This window comes from Anser brachyrhynchus (genome assembly GCF_964034855.1).
Source record: "Anser brachyrhynchus genome assembly, contig: SCAFFOLD_187, whole genome shotgun sequence".
Taxonomy (NCBI): Eukaryota; Metazoa; Chordata; class Aves; order Anseriformes; family Anatidae; genus Anser; species Anser brachyrhynchus.
This window is the reverse complement of record NW_027663572.1, coordinates 196,815-217,159: the sequence shown is the minus strand read 5'-3', so window position 1 is coordinate 217,159 and position 20,345 is coordinate 196,815. Positions and strand designations below refer to the sequence as shown.

At 41.8% G+C, this 20,345-nt stretch overlaps 2 protein-coding genes and 1 pseudogene across 7 annotated transcripts in view; all 3 read left to right on the top strand.

Moving 5' to 3' along the window:
- Positions 1-1,641: 1,641 nt before the first annotated feature.
- Positions 1,642-4,603, top strand: LOC308187243 (uncharacterized protein). Its single transcript, XM_080609411.1, has 2 exons — positions 1,642-2,371; positions 3,613-4,603. The coding sequence occupies exons 1-2, from the start codon at positions 2,027-2,029 to the stop codon at positions 3,742-3,744; spliced, it is 477 nt and encodes a 158-aa protein (XP_080465537.1). The 5' UTR covers positions 1,642-2,026; the 3' UTR covers positions 3,745-4,603.
- A 749-nt stretch (positions 4,604-5,352) lies between these two features.
- Positions 5,353-6,716, top strand: LOC308187251 (nuclear pore complex protein Nup153-like; annotated as a pseudogene). The gene is made up of 2 exons: positions 5,353-5,361; positions 5,978-6,716. The product of its transcript is annotated as a nuclear pore complex protein Nup153-like (transcript).
- A 1,204-nt stretch (positions 6,717-7,920) lies between these two features.
- The window catches only part of LOC308187239 (uncharacterized protein), a 94,325-nt gene continuing 81,900 nt past the window's right edge, over positions 7,921-20,345 (top strand). Inside the window, exons 1-3 of one of the 5 annotated variants that reach the window (XR_013944545.1) lie at positions 7,921-8,246; positions 8,761-8,914; positions 13,680-15,600. Coding sequence is in view for 2 of the 5 variants with exons in the window: in XM_080609404.1 (XP_080465530.1) it covers positions 8,024-8,246; positions 8,761-8,914; positions 12,958-13,246 (666 nt within the window). In the remaining 3 variants the exon portion in view is untranslated. The other 4 variants (XR_013944546.1, XR_013944547.1, XM_080609404.1 and 1 more) reach the window with 4 other exon arrangements.

Genomic DNA, 20,345 nt, shown 5'->3' with positions numbered 1-20,345 from the left:
AACTTGTGAGACAGCTTTAGTTTTTTTCTGATCAGCAGGTTTCAATTCTAGGACTAATAACAGCTCTAATATCTTGAAAAAAAAATTTGGCTGGTAATTTTTTTTTCTCTTGTTTCCCCCAACTTCTGTACTGTCGTGTGCTAGCAATGTGACCAGCTACAAATTCAGTACTGCTGCGTCCAATGGTCTGTCTTCAGGAGTGAGTAGCGGAGGTGGCAAAATGAGAAGGGAAAGAGGAATACACTATTTATCAAGAGCTGTACAAGAACAGGTAAGTGACTCTTAAATTAATTGCTGTCACTGAGCTTACTGAAGTAACTAGCTAAGTGTGTCAGTTTTATTGCATCATAGTAAATTATAACAATACCGCTTTATTTTTGCATTGTTTTTGTTTTCTTGTGGGTTTCAGAGCAGGCTCCAATTGATTTCCTGTCTTTGAATACCTGAACTTTGCTTATGTAATTTTGAAATTTTTAATTCTCTTACCTTGGAGATTCTTCAAACTATAACATTTCTCGTTAGCAATTGAATGAATGAGTCCTAAGAAGAGAAGTAATGTTTTGGTGAAGGTTTGTATAGTTTTTCTACAGGAATGATACTTGAAACGAGTGCCAAGTATAAAAAGAAAAAAAAAAGCTTAATTTTTGGTTTCATATTTAAGTCGTACAGAAAGATACAGGCCAAGAGTGTGAAAAAGAGTAGTAGAAGAGAGCATTCTGCATGTCTGCTAACGATGACTCAGTTTTTGATACTCACCCAACTCATTGTGAGAGAGTTTTTTTCTCATTTTAATAGGAAAAATCTATTCCATAAAACTATGACCATGAATATTCAGATTATTTTTTCTTTTATTGGATGTTATATAAGCTGCCTGTAAGTTAATTTAAGTATTTACGTTAACATTAAGTATTTAATTAATATTAAGTTAATATTAAGTATTTAAGTTAATTTAAGTTTCAAATCATTAAATGGGACTTCTGGATGATGCAATATAAAGAAATCGTAAACACTGTTGTTTATTCCTGTAACGCAAATAAAATAATGGTCCAAATATCAAAAGTTCCATAAACTTTTCAAATCAAAACTGTGAAACAGATGTAAGCTACAGGATGCACTGAATATCAGTAGTACCAACTTACATCCCTGCCTAGTCATTTCTAAGTAGATCATGATAGTACTGTACAAATTTTGGTCAGATTTTCTATGCCATTTAAAACATAACTCATCCAATCTTAGTAATCAAATAAAGTAAGTGGCAGGGATGAAAATTGAAGTTGTTAAGAGGCTCTCTTCTGATTTTTATATTTGCATCCTGATACATGGTATAGACTGTATTTACCAGAACACAATCTTCAGTGCTGCTAGTCTGACTTTCTTTGGTGCTTTTTGTGTTTAGTTTGGTTGTTGAACCTACCTGCTTCTTTAAACATTACCTTTTTCCACGTTCACTGCTGTAATGACTTTAGAAACTTTGGCAGCTATCCTGCCTAATTTTGCAAGAGGAACACTTTCTCACTTGTCTTGAGAGTGTACTCTTAATTGAAGCCATGCGAGGGTAGTTAGAAAGGATGATGCTTCTCTAGAGCTTTGATGACTAAAGTATAGAAAAGAAAGAAAAAAAATGTGATCTGTGCCTCTCTGTTCTGCACAGGTTTTGAGTTAACTTTCAGTGTTCTTGCTGTACAGTTGTTGAATAGAGTATAATGTGGAAGCAGGCCTGCCATAAATTAAAATGACGTGGTAGACAGAGGTGGGGAGATCGGGATTTCTTCTGGAAACTTGCTTTCTCTTAATTTGTATGGATTTTTGTTCTATTTAATTTTGTTAATAAATTGGGTGCGATGGGGTGAGAAAGTAGTATGTCTTGTATAAGAAAAATTAAAATTTGCAACTTTAGGAAGTGGAGGAACCAGTGCTACCGAACATACCCCTACCCATCAGTGCTGCATCGCTGCCTCAGTTCAATTCTAGTTTCGTTGGTAGTAGCGCTGTCTCAGCGTCACCGAGCGCTGTTTCAACAGCAGCAATGAGCACGGCAACTCCAGCAGCTGCGACGGGCATGGCAAATCCATCAGAGGTGGAGGGCATGACAGATCCATCAGAGGTGGAGGGCATGATAGATCCATCGGAGGTGGAGGACTTGACAGATCTATCAGAGGAGGAGGTGGAGGACATCATATATACAACGGCGACGTCGGGCATAACATGTTCAACAGTGCCCTCAGGCTTGACATGTCCAATAATGGCGGCGGGCATGCCATATTTGCTGATGACAAAGGACAAGGCAAAGTCAACAGTGGCAACGACAAGCGTGGCAAATTCAACGGAGGCGGCAGGCATGGCAGATGCAGCAGCGACGGCGGCGGGCAAGGTAAATCTTTATGCTATAAATAATGTTTACAATGAGTATACTGCTTTATTGCGAGTTGACTTTTTCTGTGGTGCTCATGAAACTAACAAATATTAGTTTCTACGCAGCTGAATGAATTGGGGTTGTATGCCAGTTTGGGGAAAAAGGCATAAATGTTTTGATTCTGCTTCTCTCAGTCTTAGAGCCTGCCAACTCCCATTTAACGTGATTGTATAACTGCTTCAAATGCTGTGGAAGTCTGGGGGGGAAGGGGGGTGTGGACTTTATGCCAAGTTATTTATAGTGGTTTGGGCAGGGGTAGAGTTAATTTTCTTCGTAGTAGATGATGCTGTGTTGCAGATTTGTGAGCAAAACAGTGTTGGTAAGGCACTGGTGTTTTAGCTGTTGCTGAGCAGTGCTTACACAGTGACAAGTCCTTTTCTGTTTCTCACGCTGCCCTGCCAGCGAGGAGGTCGGGGATGCACAAGAGGCTGGGAGGGCACTCAGCCAGGACAGCGGAGCCCAGAGGACCGAAGGGATATTCCACACCATTTAGCATCGTGCTCAGCAATAAATGCTGGGGGAAAGAAGGGGAAGGAGTGGGGAGTATGTACAGGGTTATGGCATTTGTCTTTCCAGGTAGCCATTACATGCGATGAGTCATTAATGCTACCTCAAATTTAACAACTTTACTTCTTTATTTCCAGTTCTTTTCCCTGTTCCACTTGGAGGGAGTGAGCGAGTGGCTGTGTGGTGCTTAGTTGCCTGCAATGGTTAAACCACAACTTTATTTAAGTTATTAAATTAGAGGTAACGTGGTCATATAAGCCTCACATAGAATGAGCCTAGGGTGCAATAATTGGCATATTATTGCAATAAAATAAACATTAATCTGTTCCAGAGTACTTGAAATATTTTTTGTACGGTTTGAAGTAGACAGCTGCTTTAACATGTTGAGGTGTTTGCTGAAGTTCTTGGAGTATCATTGGGCTGAGTTTGCCGTTCTTCAGCTTCCTGGCTTGCTTTTCCGTGCATTTAGACCTAAGTAGCATCTCCAGCTTTTCCTCTCAGTTTCTGGAATTTGGTTTTGAAGATATTGTCCTATACCCACTTGGAAACTTCCCTGTGTTTTATTATTACTTTTATCTGCAAAATAACTCAAACATCAGGTTTTTCGACGTCACTGCGGGACTTCTGTTGGGTAGTGAATTCAGGTAGTTGTTGCTCTTAAATATAAACCTTTAATTCTTTTGAAAATACAGATACAACCAGCAAGTACTGTTAGCAGTCCTGAGTTCGCGTTTTCATCTCCAGTTGTGAAATCTACTGAGGCAGAAGTGCTACCTACGTCTTCTGTAAGTAAAATAATAAAGGAGCTTGACTTTTTTTCTTAGGCATTTAGTAGGCTGTTGCAGAACACTAAAGCAGAATCTGCCTTGATGGAGAAAAGTATGTAGGCTTCTGGCTTATAATTTGTCATTCAGCATGCGTGCTACAAATGTGAAGAGCAGCTTTCAGATTTGGTTTTGTGTGTGCATTCGATTGAAGTTCCTGTGGCTTGAGAATCTGAAAAACCTCTCTTGTTCATAGCAGATTGGGTTTACATTTAGTGTTCCCGTTGTAAAATCGGCAGAACTTTCTGGACCCAGTGGTACTCCAGTGATGCCCTTTCTTACCCTAGGTAACTGAAACTTTAGCACTTCAGATCTGAAGTGCTGATTTTCCTTTTTTTCTTTATTAAATCTTCAATCTGTCCTGTCTGCGCATGCTAGCAATTCCAGGCAGTGTTGGACTTCTGCAGTATTTTTCCAGTGACAGATCTGCTTTTATAATTTTTTTTTGTTTTGTTGCTTTTTGTTTTGCTTGTAATCATAAAGCATTGCAAAGTAAGTAGAATTTGTGAAGATTCTTATGTGAGAAGCATGAAAGCTGGAAATTCTTGTTTCTAACAAAAGTGAGTATAATCTGCTCTAACTAGGTCACATTGTGAAAGCTGTTTTTGTTTTCTTTTGTTTCAAAAGACACCACCACCTCAACCAACATCAACACACAGAAAGAGGAGGTCAAAGATTTTGCTGGTGGTCCCTTCACCACTGCCCACGTCTTAAAGGAAGGAAGCGTCTTAGACGTTCTAAAAAATCCTGGAGAGATAATGAACTCCTTTTAAAAAGATGCTGCAAAAAATACGCTAGCATTTTTTATTAAAAAAAAAACCAACACACGACTTATGGTTAATAGAGTATCTGCTATAAATATGAATGTAGGAGAGCATTACATTAAGCGCTGCGTTTGTTAGGGTGCATCTGCCCCCTTCTATTCTAAGTGGTGTTTGTTGCTGGAAGTAAAACTGCAAGATGAAAAGCAGATGGGTTGCATCTCCTTTACGTGTTAGGATGTAATTGTAAATGAGGTACTAAGAGAATTAGCCAGATAATCGGTGTTTCATTTTAAGTAAATACAATTTGTGGAATTGAAAAGGAAATGTTTGTAAAGCTCAACACTCCTGTCCCACCTTCAGCCCAGGTGAAGAAAGAATAGGAAAGAGCTTCAGTTCCAAATACATGGCGAAAGCTGCGAATCTTTGGGCCTTAGCTTACAATGGCTCCTGTGGATTAAAATTTAAACTGCAAACAGAAGTGGAGTGTTTTACGTTAAAAACCCTTTTCTGAATTTTGTTTTTAAGCAATTGCAATTGTTTTCAACAGTTTCATAAAGTGTGTCTGTGGAAAAGATATCTTTTAAGAAAAAGGGCTTTATTGAATTTGATCTTTTCCCAAAAGTCTTCTTCTAACTTACATACTTGTTAAGAAGGCAGCACATTTCTCTGTTGGAAAGAGCTAAGTGAGAGAAAATACATTGTGCGTTTTGTTTAAGGAAAGACCTCTGAGTGAAGTGACATTCACTTTCTTTATCGGTTTAAAAGAAGCAGAATCTAAATCCACATTGTTCAAAGACTTCATTTTTGACTAAAAAAAACCCAACAAACAAACCACAAAACAACTATGTTCAAGGTAGATTTACAAGCAACTTGAGCTGCTGTTTAAGATGCATTTCCTTTAGTCTTTCTGTATTAGTAGCTTGTCTTTCCTGTTAAAATTGCCACCTTTTAAATAAGGAGTTGTCCTGTGTCCGATGCATTCTGAAAAAGATTATAGAAAATTAGACAGTTGTTCAATTGTCTTGAGTTTTTATTATTTAATTAATATTCAGCATCTGTGGGAAAATACCGCATGGATTGCTGCTCCGAGTACAAACTTCTGTACAGTTACTGGAGTAGATTTGAGTCATCTGCTACGGAAGGAGGAGCTTTAGAAATTTGATTCGATTGGGCATCGCGTCTTAATCAAATTGTATTATTTCCATTCCACGTTGGACTGTCAGATTTCAGTCAGCTACTGTCTGTTTGTACTTGTATCGACCAGTGAAAATGTTGATTTAAAGCTTGCTTGGAAACAAAGAGTTAAATGAAGCTTTAACGAAATGTTCTGTTGTGACCCAGTGCAGCAGATGAAATTTCATCCGTTTAGATAAGATTTCTGGGGACTTCCTGTTGCGCTCGGTCTGAATGTCTAGTTGTAACCATTGGCACCTGAGCTGAAAGTTTTGCCCTCTAGTAAAGTCACTTAGTTACATGTAGTGAGGTGCCGCGCTAACAGGAAGACTTTTTTTTCTTGCTTCCTAGACTTTGGATTGTTGAAAACACGCTCTTCTACGTCTGCACAACCTACAACAAGCACAGTGGTTTATACTAGGCCTGCAATAACAACTTTTTCTGCAGGTAAAGAGACTTCTAAACAAGCATCGTACTGGCAATCTGATACATGTGACCCTTTTCTGCAAAACAAAGACATAAAGGACAAATGTGTAACTTGTCAAGCTACTAAAGCGTCAACAGTTGAGAGTATGAAACAGACAGTAAGTTCAAGTCAATGCGACACCTCAAAGCCAGCAGCGCCCCCAGCAGGGATGCTGGGCTTTGGAGACAAATTCAAAACAGTACCTGGAACGTGGGATTGTGATACATGTCTTGTCCAAAACAAACCGGAAGCTACAAAATGTATAGCATGTGAGACACCAAAACCTGGAACGGGAGTAATGCCTGCTCTGACATGACCAGTGGTCACAGACAGCTCGGTGACAGTGACATCCTCCTCGAGCAGCACTGACACAACAGCCACTCTGGGCTTTGAAGACAAATTTAAGAAGGCGAAAGGCTCTTGGGACTGTGGAATATGCCTTGTACCAAATAAGACGGAAGATAACAAATGTGTAGCCTGTCAGTCTGAGAAACCAGGTATGGTCCTTTTTTTCCTGTTGTTTCCATCCTAGCCTCTGTGAATCTTGTACAGAATAAAAGTACGTTGCATATATGGAATATTTTAAGCAACACGATTCCCAGGTACGGTTGATGGGTTAGCGGCTGTCTGCAGGATTGGTTTACAGGCACTTCAGAGGTCTCAGCCCAGGTTCCAGCCTGTCGCATAAATTGAACTGATTGTGAAATGTATTAGTACGGAGCTGGATCAATGCAGATACCCCCGGCTTTGCAGCTGGTGAGGGAAGATGGCTGAAGTGGGTGACTTAATTTAAAAACAACATAGTGATTTTTCACTGGCGAAAATGAGAACTCCATAGAAAGAGTTAAAAATGACTGCGTTTTTCTCTTTCAAAAAATAAGTAAAAAAAATTACAGAATGTGTCCAAAATGCCTCTACTCACCGTTTGTATGTAATTGAGGGGAGATGTGAAGCCAGATTTCAAGACAGTGTAGTCTTAACTAGTCTTAAGCTAAAGCAGAGAGATGCCTATGAAGGTCAGTGGTAGGCTTCAAGAAAGCGAGTGACCCGCTGGGTAACTTCTTCAGGGCAGTACTGGGTTGTTTCCCATTGTGTGTGACCGTAATTGATTTTGAGCGTGGTTGTATTGTTTTTAAAATACGATTCTAATTCTAACTTTGACTCTAAATGTCATTTAACATGCCATTACATCGAAAAACACCTGTGCAAATATATCGTGGAAGAAACAAATTAAGATGGACTAGACCGGGCTTTTGTAATCATCCTGTGCGGTAAGACTGAAATTTCCTGAGGTAAGATAATGGATTTCAGACAGAGTTGATTCTCTTGGACTTCCAACCTCTGAGCGGTCAGTCGGCATCTTTGTCTGAGGCTCTTGCCATTGCAAGGAGGAATTCTGGAAATGAGGGGTTTACTGTGACCATGGTGCAGTGAATTGCACGGTTACGTTGCACTTGTCAGGAGGAAGAGCGATGCAAGTAATACTAGGATAAAAGTTTTCTGCGTGTGCTGTGGAAGGGAAGAGCCATTCTTGTCTTTCCGGTTTTGAATTTGAAGCGTTATCTTCTGCTTCTCTCTTAAAAGGCACCTTTTTTTTAAAAGGCACCTGTCAGGCCTCTTTATGGAGGTTACACTGTGGTCAACAGCAGCAGAAGCTTGTGTGCTGAACAGAGTTGTGTGTTGTTTGGAAGCTTTGAGTTCCACTCTGGTTTTTTTGTTTGTTTCTTTGTTTCTTTGTGGGTTTTTGGTGGCTTTTATTTTTTTCAGGGGCGGGGGGGGGGGGGGGGAGTTGCGGAGTAATTTTGAACATTTCTGTGGGATTTGACAAATCAAATTTAAAAGTTAATGTTCATTTTATAGTTCATGTTCAAACAGGATGGTTAACTGTCTTGTTTGTCTCACAGAGGGTCCAACACCTGTGACCAGTAGCAGTGCATCTGCATTTTCTGCTCCTTCTGGAGAATTTCTGGATTTAGACAAATTCAAGAAGCCCGAAGGAAGCTGGGATTGGGAGACCTGCTTGGTTCAAAACAAAGCAGAGGCCACGAAGTGTGTAGCCTGTGAAAGTGCAAAGCCAAGCACCAAAGCAGAGCTCAGAGGTAATACTTAATGATTAAAACGAGGATGCATATTCTGTGATTTATTTTTTGGTTTGCTCTGATTTTTTTTATTTTCTTACCTGTTAAGCACAATTATTTTTTCCTTTGAGGTGTGGCAAAATTATTCGTTTTTCCTGTAGGAATATTGCCTAGATAACATCTGTTTCCACACTTTTCCCCAAGAATAAGTTTATCCTTTTTAGAGAAAAGCTTTCATTAATGACGTGCTTGTTCTTTACATGCCCTACACGTTGTTCATTTGGAGTTCAGACTAAAAACATGATCTTTCAAAGAAGTTCGTATACTTTTTAAAGCCAGGTGGTGGGCAGAAAACACAGTTGTGAAAAGTTTTATGTAGAGAGGAAGCATGGGGTTTTCTTGTTTGTTTTACTGTTTGGTGGGTTGTTTGTTAAACAGTTTTGACTGGAAAGATCAGGACTAGAATGTAGTTCAAACCTTCACGTACTGCAGATACACCGTGGGTTACGGACTTGACATTCACTTATTTCTGCAGGTTTTGGTGCTGCGGCTGCGTCCACAAAATGCTGCCTTGCCATCATTTACATTCGGTGTTCACTCAGAGTGTTCAGGTGCAGAGTCTGCAGCTGCCTCACAGTTTATTTTGGGAAGGACAGAAGAGAAGCAGTACTTGCAAACCAGTACTTCAGGTAAACAGAGTATCTTTTGTCTTCACTTGTGCGCTTATGTCCATCAAGTAAGACCTCTGAAACCATACTAGAAAAAATCTGCGGGATTTGATATGTTCATGTACTAGAGCTTTAGAAAAAGTTTAATTCCTATATGCAGCATGTCTTCTGTCCTGGTTATTGATACGTACGCAATTAGTAGCAATCCCTTTTTTGATCTCAACACTAGGTTTAGACAAAAAATTGCGACACCTTAAGGAACCTGTCCTGCATCTCATACAAGCACAGAAGTTGTAGTGTCTCAATGCTAGCAGTACAGTTGGTGGTAAAATCTTTAGTAGGGTGAAATAGAGGCCTCACACTTTTCAGAGAAAAAAAGAGATGAGAGAGAGTATCTTATTCCCACGTACTTGCAACTATGCTGCAGAGTGTACTGCTGTTACTCTAGTGCTACAAAGGTCCAAAAATCACTGAACAGTTATTAGCCAGTTTTGTATTCCTTTAATTTGTTGAAAGACTGCAGTAGAGGATTGAAGTTTTTATTGAGGATCACTGTGTGGAAAAATTCTGATTGTTAAATGTCATTTGTATGACTTAAGAACCACGTTTTGGAGTACAGAATTCAGTATTAATTCCAGAAGGGGTAAGGGAAAGGACATTAGCTAGTAATCCCGAACAAAAGCAGTGTATAGAGCTATACTGATTTTAATCGCAGTATTCTTACAGTTGGTCTGTTACTGAACAGATATGTTTTGGGGAGATATGGTGGCCAGGGAGGCGTGTGTGTTTGTGTGCTTCCTCTTCTAGTTAAGGTTCTGGGGTTTGGTTTAGTCAGGAAAATTCGATGAGGCACCTTGTGTAAAAGGAAATGTTAACCAGCATTTTTCAACACGGTGTAGTCCCTTAAAAGTGTCATAGATGAAAAGAGGCCATAAACGCTGGGGGAAAAAGTTAGTGGGAAACTGAGAGCAGGATCACATTCAGTAGTGAGAGAGCAGCAGCCTAGGGAAAGCTGATGAATGACTGTAACAGATAGTTCTATTTTAAGTGTAAAACAACACTCAGTACTTTATAATGGTGGTCTTACCAGAGGGTTCTTCTCCATGGCTCCTAAAAGCACGTCTTGAAGGCATTCGAGTGCAGTGAACTTAAGCTGTAAGAGTTGGGCTGGTAAGCTTGGCCTGATTTGAAGCTGTAGGCACGGGGCTATAATTTCTGAACAGGCTACAAAAGAAACTGTACCACTGTGCTTTTCAGTGCTCCGTTTAGCAAAGCCATCAAATTGTTGCAGGCAATTGATGTTGTTCTTCTAAGAGCACCTGAAAGATATTTTTGTTTGAAGAGTTCAGAGGTACCGGTTAATACTGGTTCAGATAATTACAGCCAGCTCTTGGTGTTTGTGACCAATAAAGTTTGTGGCTCCAAAAGGAGTGGGTTAGTGCTAACTGATTAACTGCTGTATATGCAGAAATATGGAATCTGATTACTTACGCAGAGAGCACTTAAAATGTATTGTTTTGCTGGCTCTCAGTGAGTTGCATCTTAATGCTACCAAGGAATAAGCTTTTTGCTTCTGGCCCAAGTTTTTTAATTTGGTGAAAGCCTTTTCTGTGCACGTGCACATGCCAGAGAGGTTGCTTAAGTAATAGAAGCTATAGTAGCTGCTATCTTCTGTTTTTTGTAGAAGACAGAAATTGAATTCATTAGCTTTGTAACTGTTATGCATACTAGAATTGGTTTTCTCCCTTTTGAAAATAGTAGAGGGTATGCCTATGTCAGATTTGGTGAGCAAGGTGATCAGATGAGGGCACTGCAAGACTGCCAGAACGCACCAGGCCTGGGGGGAAAAGGAATCCGGCTGAGCATAGGAATTTCTAAAAGGTAACCAAGGAGTTGTGCATTGATACAATTATTCTAAATAATCAGATTCTTGTAGCTCTGCCTTTGGAAAGTCTGTGGCCCTTGCTCTAGTGGCTGTACACAGGATGCAGTCTACAAAACCAGAAATGCAGAAGTCCTATGTTTTGACTCCCTGGATTCATCAACCTGCTTCAGGATGGCTGGGGGAATCCAACTGTTAAGTCTAGCCAGACAGCGCAACTTGGGCTTAGCTGCCATTGTAACCAGCCTTGTTTCTCAACAGCAGCAAAGCTGAATGCATTGGAAAATATTTTCAGGTTTGGGCCTGCATAAGGTAGAAGGGACAAGAAGTGGTTTTATATGCTAGGGAGTTCTTGTTCTTAGAGCTTTCCCTCTAGTTTGAGAGAAGCACATAACTAGTTTTACAGTGGGTTGACAGGAAAGAAGTGGGGGGAAAAATGGGAACGCAGGGAGAAAGCCAAAGGCGTTATTACTAGAACAGGTTTAGAATGCTATTCTTTGCTTTTCATGAGCTTAGGGCAATGGGGAGTTTAAAGCTTAGCACTTCCTGAGAGGGTTTCTTACTCTACCGGCTCAGTTCTATCACTTATTTAAGGCAATTCAGGTCTCTGAACGGTTAAAGAATTGACACCAAATTTGATGAACTTTGATCCAGGATACTGACAAAACAGGACTTCATATAAACAATTTCAGTATGTTCATGAGGTTAGCTTGTGTGTTCTGTTAAATAGTAAAAAATGACACTTCTGTTTCTGTTTACCTAGCATAATTCTGCAAATGTTGCCTCCTTCTGCTTTAGAATGGAAATGCTCTTCTCCAAGAGAGCACTGTCCAAACTTCTTTGCCAAAATTTTTTGATTAAATTAATATTGTTTTATTTTGAAAACAAGAATAAGCCACAAACATGTTTTCTTGCTTCGGCTATCCAGAAGAACGTCAACAGTATTTTCAGATTTTCCTTCCCTACACAACTGTATGTAGGAAGAGTGCAGTTGGAAGCAGAAGACCTAAGATGATGTATCTTCTGTTTGTTTACTACAGTAACAAGACAATGGATTACCTCTTTATTAGAACTTGTGTAGCTTTGCAGTATTGAAACAAATGTAGGTATTAAAATACACATCAGTAATACGTTTCTGAATGGCTGAGTACCGTGCTCTCTTAGCATTGAAATACCCAGCCATTGGATTAGTTTGTCCCTCATGTTTGCTGAGTTTGGAAGCTATTTCAGAATGCCTTCAGCTTGTATTCTTCCCCAAAAGCATAGAACTCACTTCTCTGCATCCCCAATTCAAGTGAGAGAAACTGGGCACTGCAGACACAGGAGGTCTGCCTGTACAGAATCAGTGAAGACAAGTCTAAACAGCGGATTTTTTTGAATATGCAGCTGGGTTATCTGAATGTTCTTTATGCAGTGTACCTCAGTTTTAGTACAGATAGCACTTGTCTTGGTTCTTGTCATTAGTCTGAAGCTGCCCCTGAGAAAATCTTGAAAGGGAAAGTAGTGAAAGCTAATCAGCTGGCCCTTTCTTCTTAAGAACCAGCGTATTTTGTAATTCTCCCACTAATAATAAGGCGTCATGCTGGAGAATCGCGATTGTGTTGTTAAGCAAGACTGACTTCACCTGAGCGGTATAGTTGGCAGCTGTTGAATGTTTAATGGACTTTAAACAAACAAAAAAACTGAGCAGGTGGAGGTAGACATGGCAAACTGACAGGCAGCGTCAGATGCTTCTTTGAAATGGATAATCTGACTCCATTCACTTCTTTCTGGAAATAAGATCTAGTAATTAACCAAACAAAAGATAGAAGGGTTAAGACTGCATCTTTAAAGCAGCTGTGCTTGATAAATGTCTCTGGTCTTAAATCAATCTTTAGCAAAGCACAGAGACTTAGCAGCAGCTTGCTTATGCCAACGCTAAAAATACTTGATGTGTACAGGTAACCATGTCAAGGCTCTGGAGTTAATCCATGAGAACAATTCCTTCTGGTATTGGCAAAGGTGAGGATGCTTGCTTCTATAGAAATGAGGTTTTGAGCTGTGACTTAAGCTGTCACTTAGGTGACTGTTTAGGAAAGCTTCCTTTTAAGCTTTGAAGTATGTAAGCTAACAAATTGTTTAAGTTCAGAACTGGGTTTACAGTTTCTTGTTCTCTGACTGTATGCAACTCCTCATGTTTCAGACTGAAAGCAGAATTGCAGCGGTACCAGTCATACAACTATAATGATTATTACCAAGATTACCAGAACTACTATTCGCAGAGGAGTTACGATGCTTACGCTGACTACAACTACAGCTCCTATGCTCCCTATGACAGCATGCAAGCTGTTGGAGACTGCTCTTTAGGAGATTCTTTAATGGCTCCAGCTGTTTTTGAGGTAAAGATAGTGCACGCTTGCTGTAAAGAAAATATTTCACAGATAATATGTTGTACAGATTTGTGTGAATCAGCAAAAAGAATCCGAAGTTGAAAACATGCTTTCTGCTTAGTGTGAAGTTAAAAGAGCAGATTCCATTCAGAGGTGTTTGTATTTAAGTGCTTAAATAGTAAATCCATAGAATTAGTGATTTATACACCATTATTTGTTCACGCATACCAAAGAATGGTTTTGACAGCATAATTGCGTACGCTTCTTCTGTTCCTGTTCTTCTGATTTGCTTTGCTTAAAGCAAATTAAACAGTTGTTGTAAGTGGTCTTATCGTGGTCAATGTATTAGTTGTGACCTCCGGAAGTCCCTTCCAACCTGTACTGTAATATTGGCTTTCTTCTTAAAATAAATAGATAAAATGCCATCTATCCTTGTAGTTGTAGGAAGAAGGAATGGGTTGAGACTGCAGCACTTTGAATCTGTGATGCTTTCTGAAATGAGTTATGATTAAACTTAGCCTTTTCTGTCTTTCAGGAATCTTCAGTTATGACTGCAATCGGTGATGACCTAATTACTGACGGTAATAAGGGTTCTGTCATTGTCACTTGAGTTTAGCCATACTTGTGCCTTTTAACAATACAAGCCAACCTCTACTGGATGAAGAACATCTTGAAAATTCAGCTGAGGTCAAACCTCTGTGGGGTTGATCTGCATTCAGCTGGGGTTTTAAAGCTGATACAGCATACACTGACCGCATCAAGTAAAACGGGACACTGTCAATGCTTCGCAGCAGGTTTCTTGTACCTGTGCCTTCATTCCCATTTGAAAATGGTCTAATACAGAATTTTGTTCTTTGTATTGGTTCCGCTAAACAGATTTTGTATTAGAAACTCAGTAATATGCAAAAGCTTTGTTCTCCACCCTGAGGTAAAAGCTTATGTTGCAGATTCCAAAAGGAGGATTCAGCTTGCACTTACAAATACGGTACAAAACATATTTGTGTCCTGGAAGGTTTGCAAAGTTCCTCACGTGGAGGCATTTTGTGTTAGTGTTTAGAAACTATCCTATGTAACGTGTATTGCCGTAGAAGTGAATTAAATGACTCTTGGGAGGGTTTCATGGCTGATTATCCTTAAACGTTATCTTTACTATCTTAAACATTGTCTTTGTCTTTATCTTGAAAGACAATTCTAGTCCCAGCCTTCTAATATACAAATTCCCAAAAGTTGGAGCTGTGAGGCTCAAAATTTTAGAGGACTAAATACCTCACTAAAATTAGTAGATCTAATAGCTTATTACACTTAGCTTAAAATACATTTTGTTAGCCATTTCACATGAAGTTTTTTTGTGCGCATGCCTCAGATTTGATACTTGGACTTACCAGGCTTTTATTTTCAGATCCACAGCTCTACTTGGATGTTGATGAAATGAACAGACAATTCACGGAGACAAGCGAAGAACTCTACGATTCACTCATGAATTGTCACTGGCAACCTCTGGATACGGTCACTTCTGAAATCCCCTCTGCTATTTAAGTGTCTTCTAGAGCATGACCGTTAGGACCAAAGTGCTAAAACTACATTTCTTCTACATTATTCTAGCTCATAAGTTTTAAAGCACAATGATAGGTTGGGTTTTTTTTGCTATGCTTTTGACAGTTTCTGTAATCTTTTTGTTCATCACTCTCTTCTTGGAGCATCATGAAGTCATGTAAATATTCGAGAAATGTAAAGAGGTAAATGGGGTCTTATCTTAAAGATAAGACTTGCCTGTGTAAATAAAAAATTTGTTTCTGCAAACCTGCCAGCAAGGGATTTTACTTGTACCTGTGTGCAGCACGTTCTCTTCCGGCTTATGGAATTTAACAAGGTAGTAAGGGTATTTCATCTGTCTTTATTTTTATATGGGCATTAGGACACAAGCAAAATCTAGCTTCCCCTTGTTTTCCTGGTTCCTTAGGTAAGCGACAAGCCAAGCCTTTCATGTGCTTGCTTAGACTGGAAGTATGTATGGGAGACACTCACAGGCCTTGCTATGGAAACACCTGTGCCCACTTTTTCCTGCAGGCTGCTGGCTCTAACTGTACTACTGATACATGCTAGGTCAGCTAAAATTGGCTTATAAATAGGGTATGTTAAGCATATGGAAGTGTAGACTTCAACTGCCATAGCTACAAACATCCCGTGGAATGAGGATGATGTCTGCTGGCACTCTCTGCATCAGCATTCAGTTTTCCCTTGCCCTTCTTACTGTTAGACTTCTCAGCTGACGCTTTACAGCGAAGAAATTGCTACAACATAATCCGTGTTCTTAAACCTAAAAAAAAAAATCTTGGAGAAAACAACTTGCTGGTTTTCCCTCCTTGCTGGCAAGGAGAAAAATAGTCCACCAGGAACAACAAAAAAATCCTAGTAACAGCTCCTTAAGTTATACCCTCTGCTACCCTCTCTGATTGCTCTGGTCTTCCTTCATTCGTGGTAATGAAGTTTTTAAAGCTCTGGTAGAAGGATGACAGCACTCAAGTCAAAGGAGATGAGAGCAATGAGGAAAGCTTTGCTTTAAGCTAGAGCAGTCTTGCGAGTTGCTGCCTTTATGCTGTTCTTATCTTGAAGGGTACAGAGTCTTTTCCAGTCATAGGGACTCCATAACCCTATGAGTATGGAGAAATAGTTGCTAATTAACAGTGTGTATAATAAGTAAGTGAGGCTGGAAACAAAAGAATATTCCTCCAAGAAAAAAAAGGAAGCAGAAATTACTGTACTTAATAGCTGGGGAAGCTGTTAAAGCTAGTTGACACAGTTCTGGTACTGCCGTGTGTGTTTTGGGGGCAACATAAACCATAATTGCTGTGATGGCAGGTAAGAATCCAATTCTTTTTTATGGCTTAGTGTAGTCAGTGAAAGCAGTGGTCCTAAGCTGCATGCTGTTCTTAAATGTAATGCAAATTCTCTTTTGTGACTCCTCAGTACTTCCAGGTTACTTGTAGCTGATCACCAGCAACTGCTTCTGTTAGCTATTAGCTGTTGGGTTTTTGCTAGGAATACTTTCAGTCCTGAATTGAAATGATGACATCCTGAAACAGAAGAGGCTCTTGGAGTATTGTAGGAAGCACATTCTTCCTGGTTCTAGTGCAGGTGTACACGTAGGAGGAGGCAGAAGGCAAAGAACCTCACATAGGTGGAGGGGGTGAGGTGGCATCACAGTTAGAGCTGTTGCAGTTAACTCTTCCCAAAGCATGAAAGCAACGTGGCTGGGAACAGGGATTTGTTGGGTTGCTTCTTTGTGTGAGCCAGGGAGTCTTTTGAGGGGCAGATTAATAAGAATATGACACAAGGTAGAGGTGGAATAGATGAAGCAAAGAATCTGGGTGGGAAAAGGGTTGCTTGTACGAGTCTATGGAATTGTTTCAGGGGACTGAGCTGGGGCAAATTCAAGATAATAGATGCAGCCTCCTTGAATTTGGATGGCAGTGCTGAAGCTTCAAAACCTTACAAGCTTTGATGCCACTTCAATTGTAGTGCATAGCTGTGGTACTTGAGCTCAGAAGTGCAAACTGCACAGGATTTTTTTATCTATTTTCTTCAATGTGAGCAGCAAAACATCTTCCAGGAATGTGCCTGGGTGCTACGCTGCTTTGACACGGCTTGCTTTGCATCACCAAACACAGTAGTTAGGTTGCATCGAGTACTTTGTGGAAACATTCATTGTGTTGTCACCCAGAAATGGGATGCTACAGATGTGTGTTGGCCCGGCAGTATCAGTGCTGGTTTTTGGCCTTTGAGAGGTTGGTCCATAACATGTGACCTGTGTAATGAGGGGCCCACATAGATTGGTGACTTCATTAAGTCTGATGCTGTGGTGGTGTGTGACCCAAGGCCCTGAACGTCAGAAAATCAGGCTGTGGCCACCTATTTTATGCAGACTTTGCCTATTAACAAGGTCTCTACACTGTACGTTAGAGACGTGCGCCTCCTTTTCCGGACTAGATAGCGAAAATACCAGTTTTGTAGTTCAGTGAATGAGATTGGTTGGGCTGTTTGTTCTCCAGAGCTGAAAAATGTTGGGAGTGTATTCTCTTGGAGTCCACAGAAATGAAAATGATGAGAGGAAGAGAACGTTGGTTGCAGCCCGCGTGCTGCTGTTATAAAGTAGTTCTCTGATGTCTTTTTCCCTCTGCTGAGACTTATCAGCCTATCGTCCTTTCCTGTTAGGAGCGCATACCTGGCTTGGGATGGTGTGCACAGGGCAGATTCTTTACCGTAAGAGCACAGTGAATGCCAGACTTCTTCCTGTACTGCCGTGTTAACCGTGAGTCACAAATTCAGGAAGCAGTGATTGCATCGGAACTGCTAGAATGCTTTGCGGAGTCTTTTTACTGGGTAAACTTCACAGCTGCAGTTACAACTTCCAGCCTGTGTTAGCTGAACACATTGTACTGGTGCCCGCCATCAGTTTGACAAAGATGGGATTGCAGTAGGAACTTGCTTTTTTCCTTCTTTTTAATTAAACAAGTCTTTGAAGCAACTTTTCCAACACCGCCATACTTCACTTCTTCCAGTTATTTTCTGTTTTACTTAGCTGAAATGTTTTTTTTTCTTCCAAGCTTGAGGAAGTTTTCTACAAGAATGTCCCGTAATGATTTCATAAACTCTTTTCGTTGTACCTAGCTGCAACAGAGAATGCTTTTATTCAAAAACCTGCTGGTTTTCTTTTCCAAGAAGTAGTGGGGTTTTTCCTATCTCTTCACTGATGGGAAAGGCTGTAGGACAGTAGCTTGAGGGGCTGCTAATGCTGTCATCAGTGAGCCGGGAAAAGGCAGGAGTCCGAAACGGGTAAAAAGTACTTAAAAGGATACCAAAAGAGTAAACGGTACTTAAGCCGTGGATGTTTCTTTTTGCAGGGATGCTCTGGACCAACCGCTTCTTTCTAGCGCTACCTCAAAGTAACTTGCAGATAGAACTCACAGGGAAGGTTGATCAAATGGTGATGATCGCTGTCATTCTGCTGGACACGCAGATACTTGCCTTTCGTTTTGGCTCATTTTTAATACCAATTAACTTCAGTGCCTCGCGTTAATGGACACCGTTTGACTGCATCGGCAAATGTTTCTGAGTCGTGAGTGTCGTTAAAGGCCTGTCACCTGTTGTGGTTTAACCCGGCTGGCAGCTAAACACCACACAGCCGTTCGCTCACCCTCCCCCCTCCCTCTCTGGGATGGGGGAGAGAAACGGGAAAGTGAAGCCGGTGAGTTGAGATAAAGACAGTTTATTAAGACAGGAATATAATAATAACAATAATAGTAATAATAGTGATAATGGTAATAGTATTAATAATAATAATGTGTAAGAAAACAAGTGATGCACAATGCAATTGCTCACCACCCGCTGACCGATGCCCAGCCTATCCCCTAGCAGCCGGCCCCCCACCCCAGCCAGCCACCCCTATGTATTGTTTAGCATGACGCCAGATGGTATGGAATACCCCTTTGGCCAGTTTGGGTCAGCTGTCCTGGGTCTGTCCCCTCCCAGCTCCTGCTGCACCCCCAGCCTGCTCGCTGGCAGGACAGAGCGAGAAGCCGAAAAGTCCTTGGCCTGGTGTAAACACTGCTCTGCAACAATTAAAACATCAGCATGTTATCAGCGCTCTTCTCATCCTAATCCAAAACATAGCACCCTACCAGCTACTATGAGGGAAAATTAACTCTGTCCTAACTGGAACCAGGACAAACTGCTTCAGCACTTTTGATCTTTTACAAACTCAGCTAAATTATTTAAGTTCTACTTTGGGCACCGTGTTCCTTCATCAGCCAGGATTTTGTGGATAGAGTTGAGTCTTCTTATCACGCGAGGCCAATAAAACAACTGAGTAATTTAAACCTTTGTGGCTGCTCCCACCCCCAACACTTTCCCATTCCCATGACGACTTCTCATCCCCCAAATGACTTCTCACCCCCAGGTCTCACTCGGGGACCCACCACCCGCAGCCGCTCCCCATCAGGAGCAGACATCCCCAAACCAATTGGCGACGCGGGCAGCGGCAGAGGGCTGCGTTCAGCCCCCACCCCCCCCCCACCCCCCCCCCCGCTGACCGATGCAGGAAATAAGTGCAGGCAGAGGCTTTGCAGGGTGGAACAGTTTGTAATTTATTCCCGGGGTAATTAATTGTGGCTGCCACCCCCAGCCCGTCCCCAGGTGAGGCCCGGCCGCCTGCTCAGGCGGGGGGCCCGGCCTGCCGGCCCGTGCGGTCTCCGGCCCCCGGCTCCTCCTGCCTGACCCTATGCAGCCAGGACGTGTCCCCGACGTCGTCGTCCTGCTGGGACCTTGGCAGTCTGCGCCCCACCTGCCCCGCGTGCCAGGAGAAGCTCCTGACGAGCTCTCCTGCCATGGAGGGGCTGCGCTCCCTGCGCCGGGGCGAGACGCTGCGGGAGCGGTAGCTGGAGGGGCTCGTCTGGCGCTGCTGCTGCTGCTGCCGCTGCCCCAGCCGTGCGTTGCGCTGGAACCTCCTGCGTGGTCGTCGGGCCAGGCGCACGATGCCAATGATGTGCCCGCGGCCTATTGCCGAGGCAATAGGGTGACATCACCAGGGTCTCGGGGTGCCCCTGTTGGCAGCACTGACAGAGATCACCTGACTGTTGCGAGAAAATGCTGATGTGAGATGGCTGCTCCATGCTGACAGAAGCCAAGCAAGGAGAGCGGTATTAGGCTAATTAAGAAAAGCCATCTCGGAAGAGACCGAACCCAAGAGTGGGCCAAGGAGTGGGCCCTAAGGTATCAAGAATAAAGTGTCACTTCAAATACGTTCAAATACGTGAGACTCCCATCAAGTCAGTGCTTGATGGGCACCCCGAGACCCTGGTGATGTCACCCTATTGCCTCACAAGAGGTGGCTGGCTATAAATGCCCTGAGCGGCGCGCCTGCGGCCAGTCCAGCTGGCGGTATCGAAAGCTCGAGGTCCTAAGGCTGGAAGGAAAGAGAGAGGCGGAGGTGTGCCGAGAGGCACACGCGAAGCCATTGCTGTTGCACCCGAGCCATCGAGGTCCTTCGGTAATGTTCTCAAATCTATAGACATCTATCTGCCTCATCTGTCCTAAGCGCGGTCTTGCCATGTATAACCTACCACAAGCAGATTTGCCATTCTAACGGCAATGTCTGCAATCCATACACAGAACAGTTACCGCTACAGTACTCTAGACAATTGGT

What these genes read in the sequence shown, in the direction of transcription:
- LOC308187243 (XM_080609411.1), top strand. Translation starts at nt 2,027, where the DNA reads ATGAGCACGGCAACTCCAGCAGCTGCGACGGGCATGGCAAATCCATCA. An exon ending in CAGCGACGGCGGCGGGCAAG is followed by an intron (nt 2,372 to 3,612) that starts GTAAATCTTTAT and finishes TTGAAAATACAG; the next exon opens with ATACAACCAGCAAGTACTGT.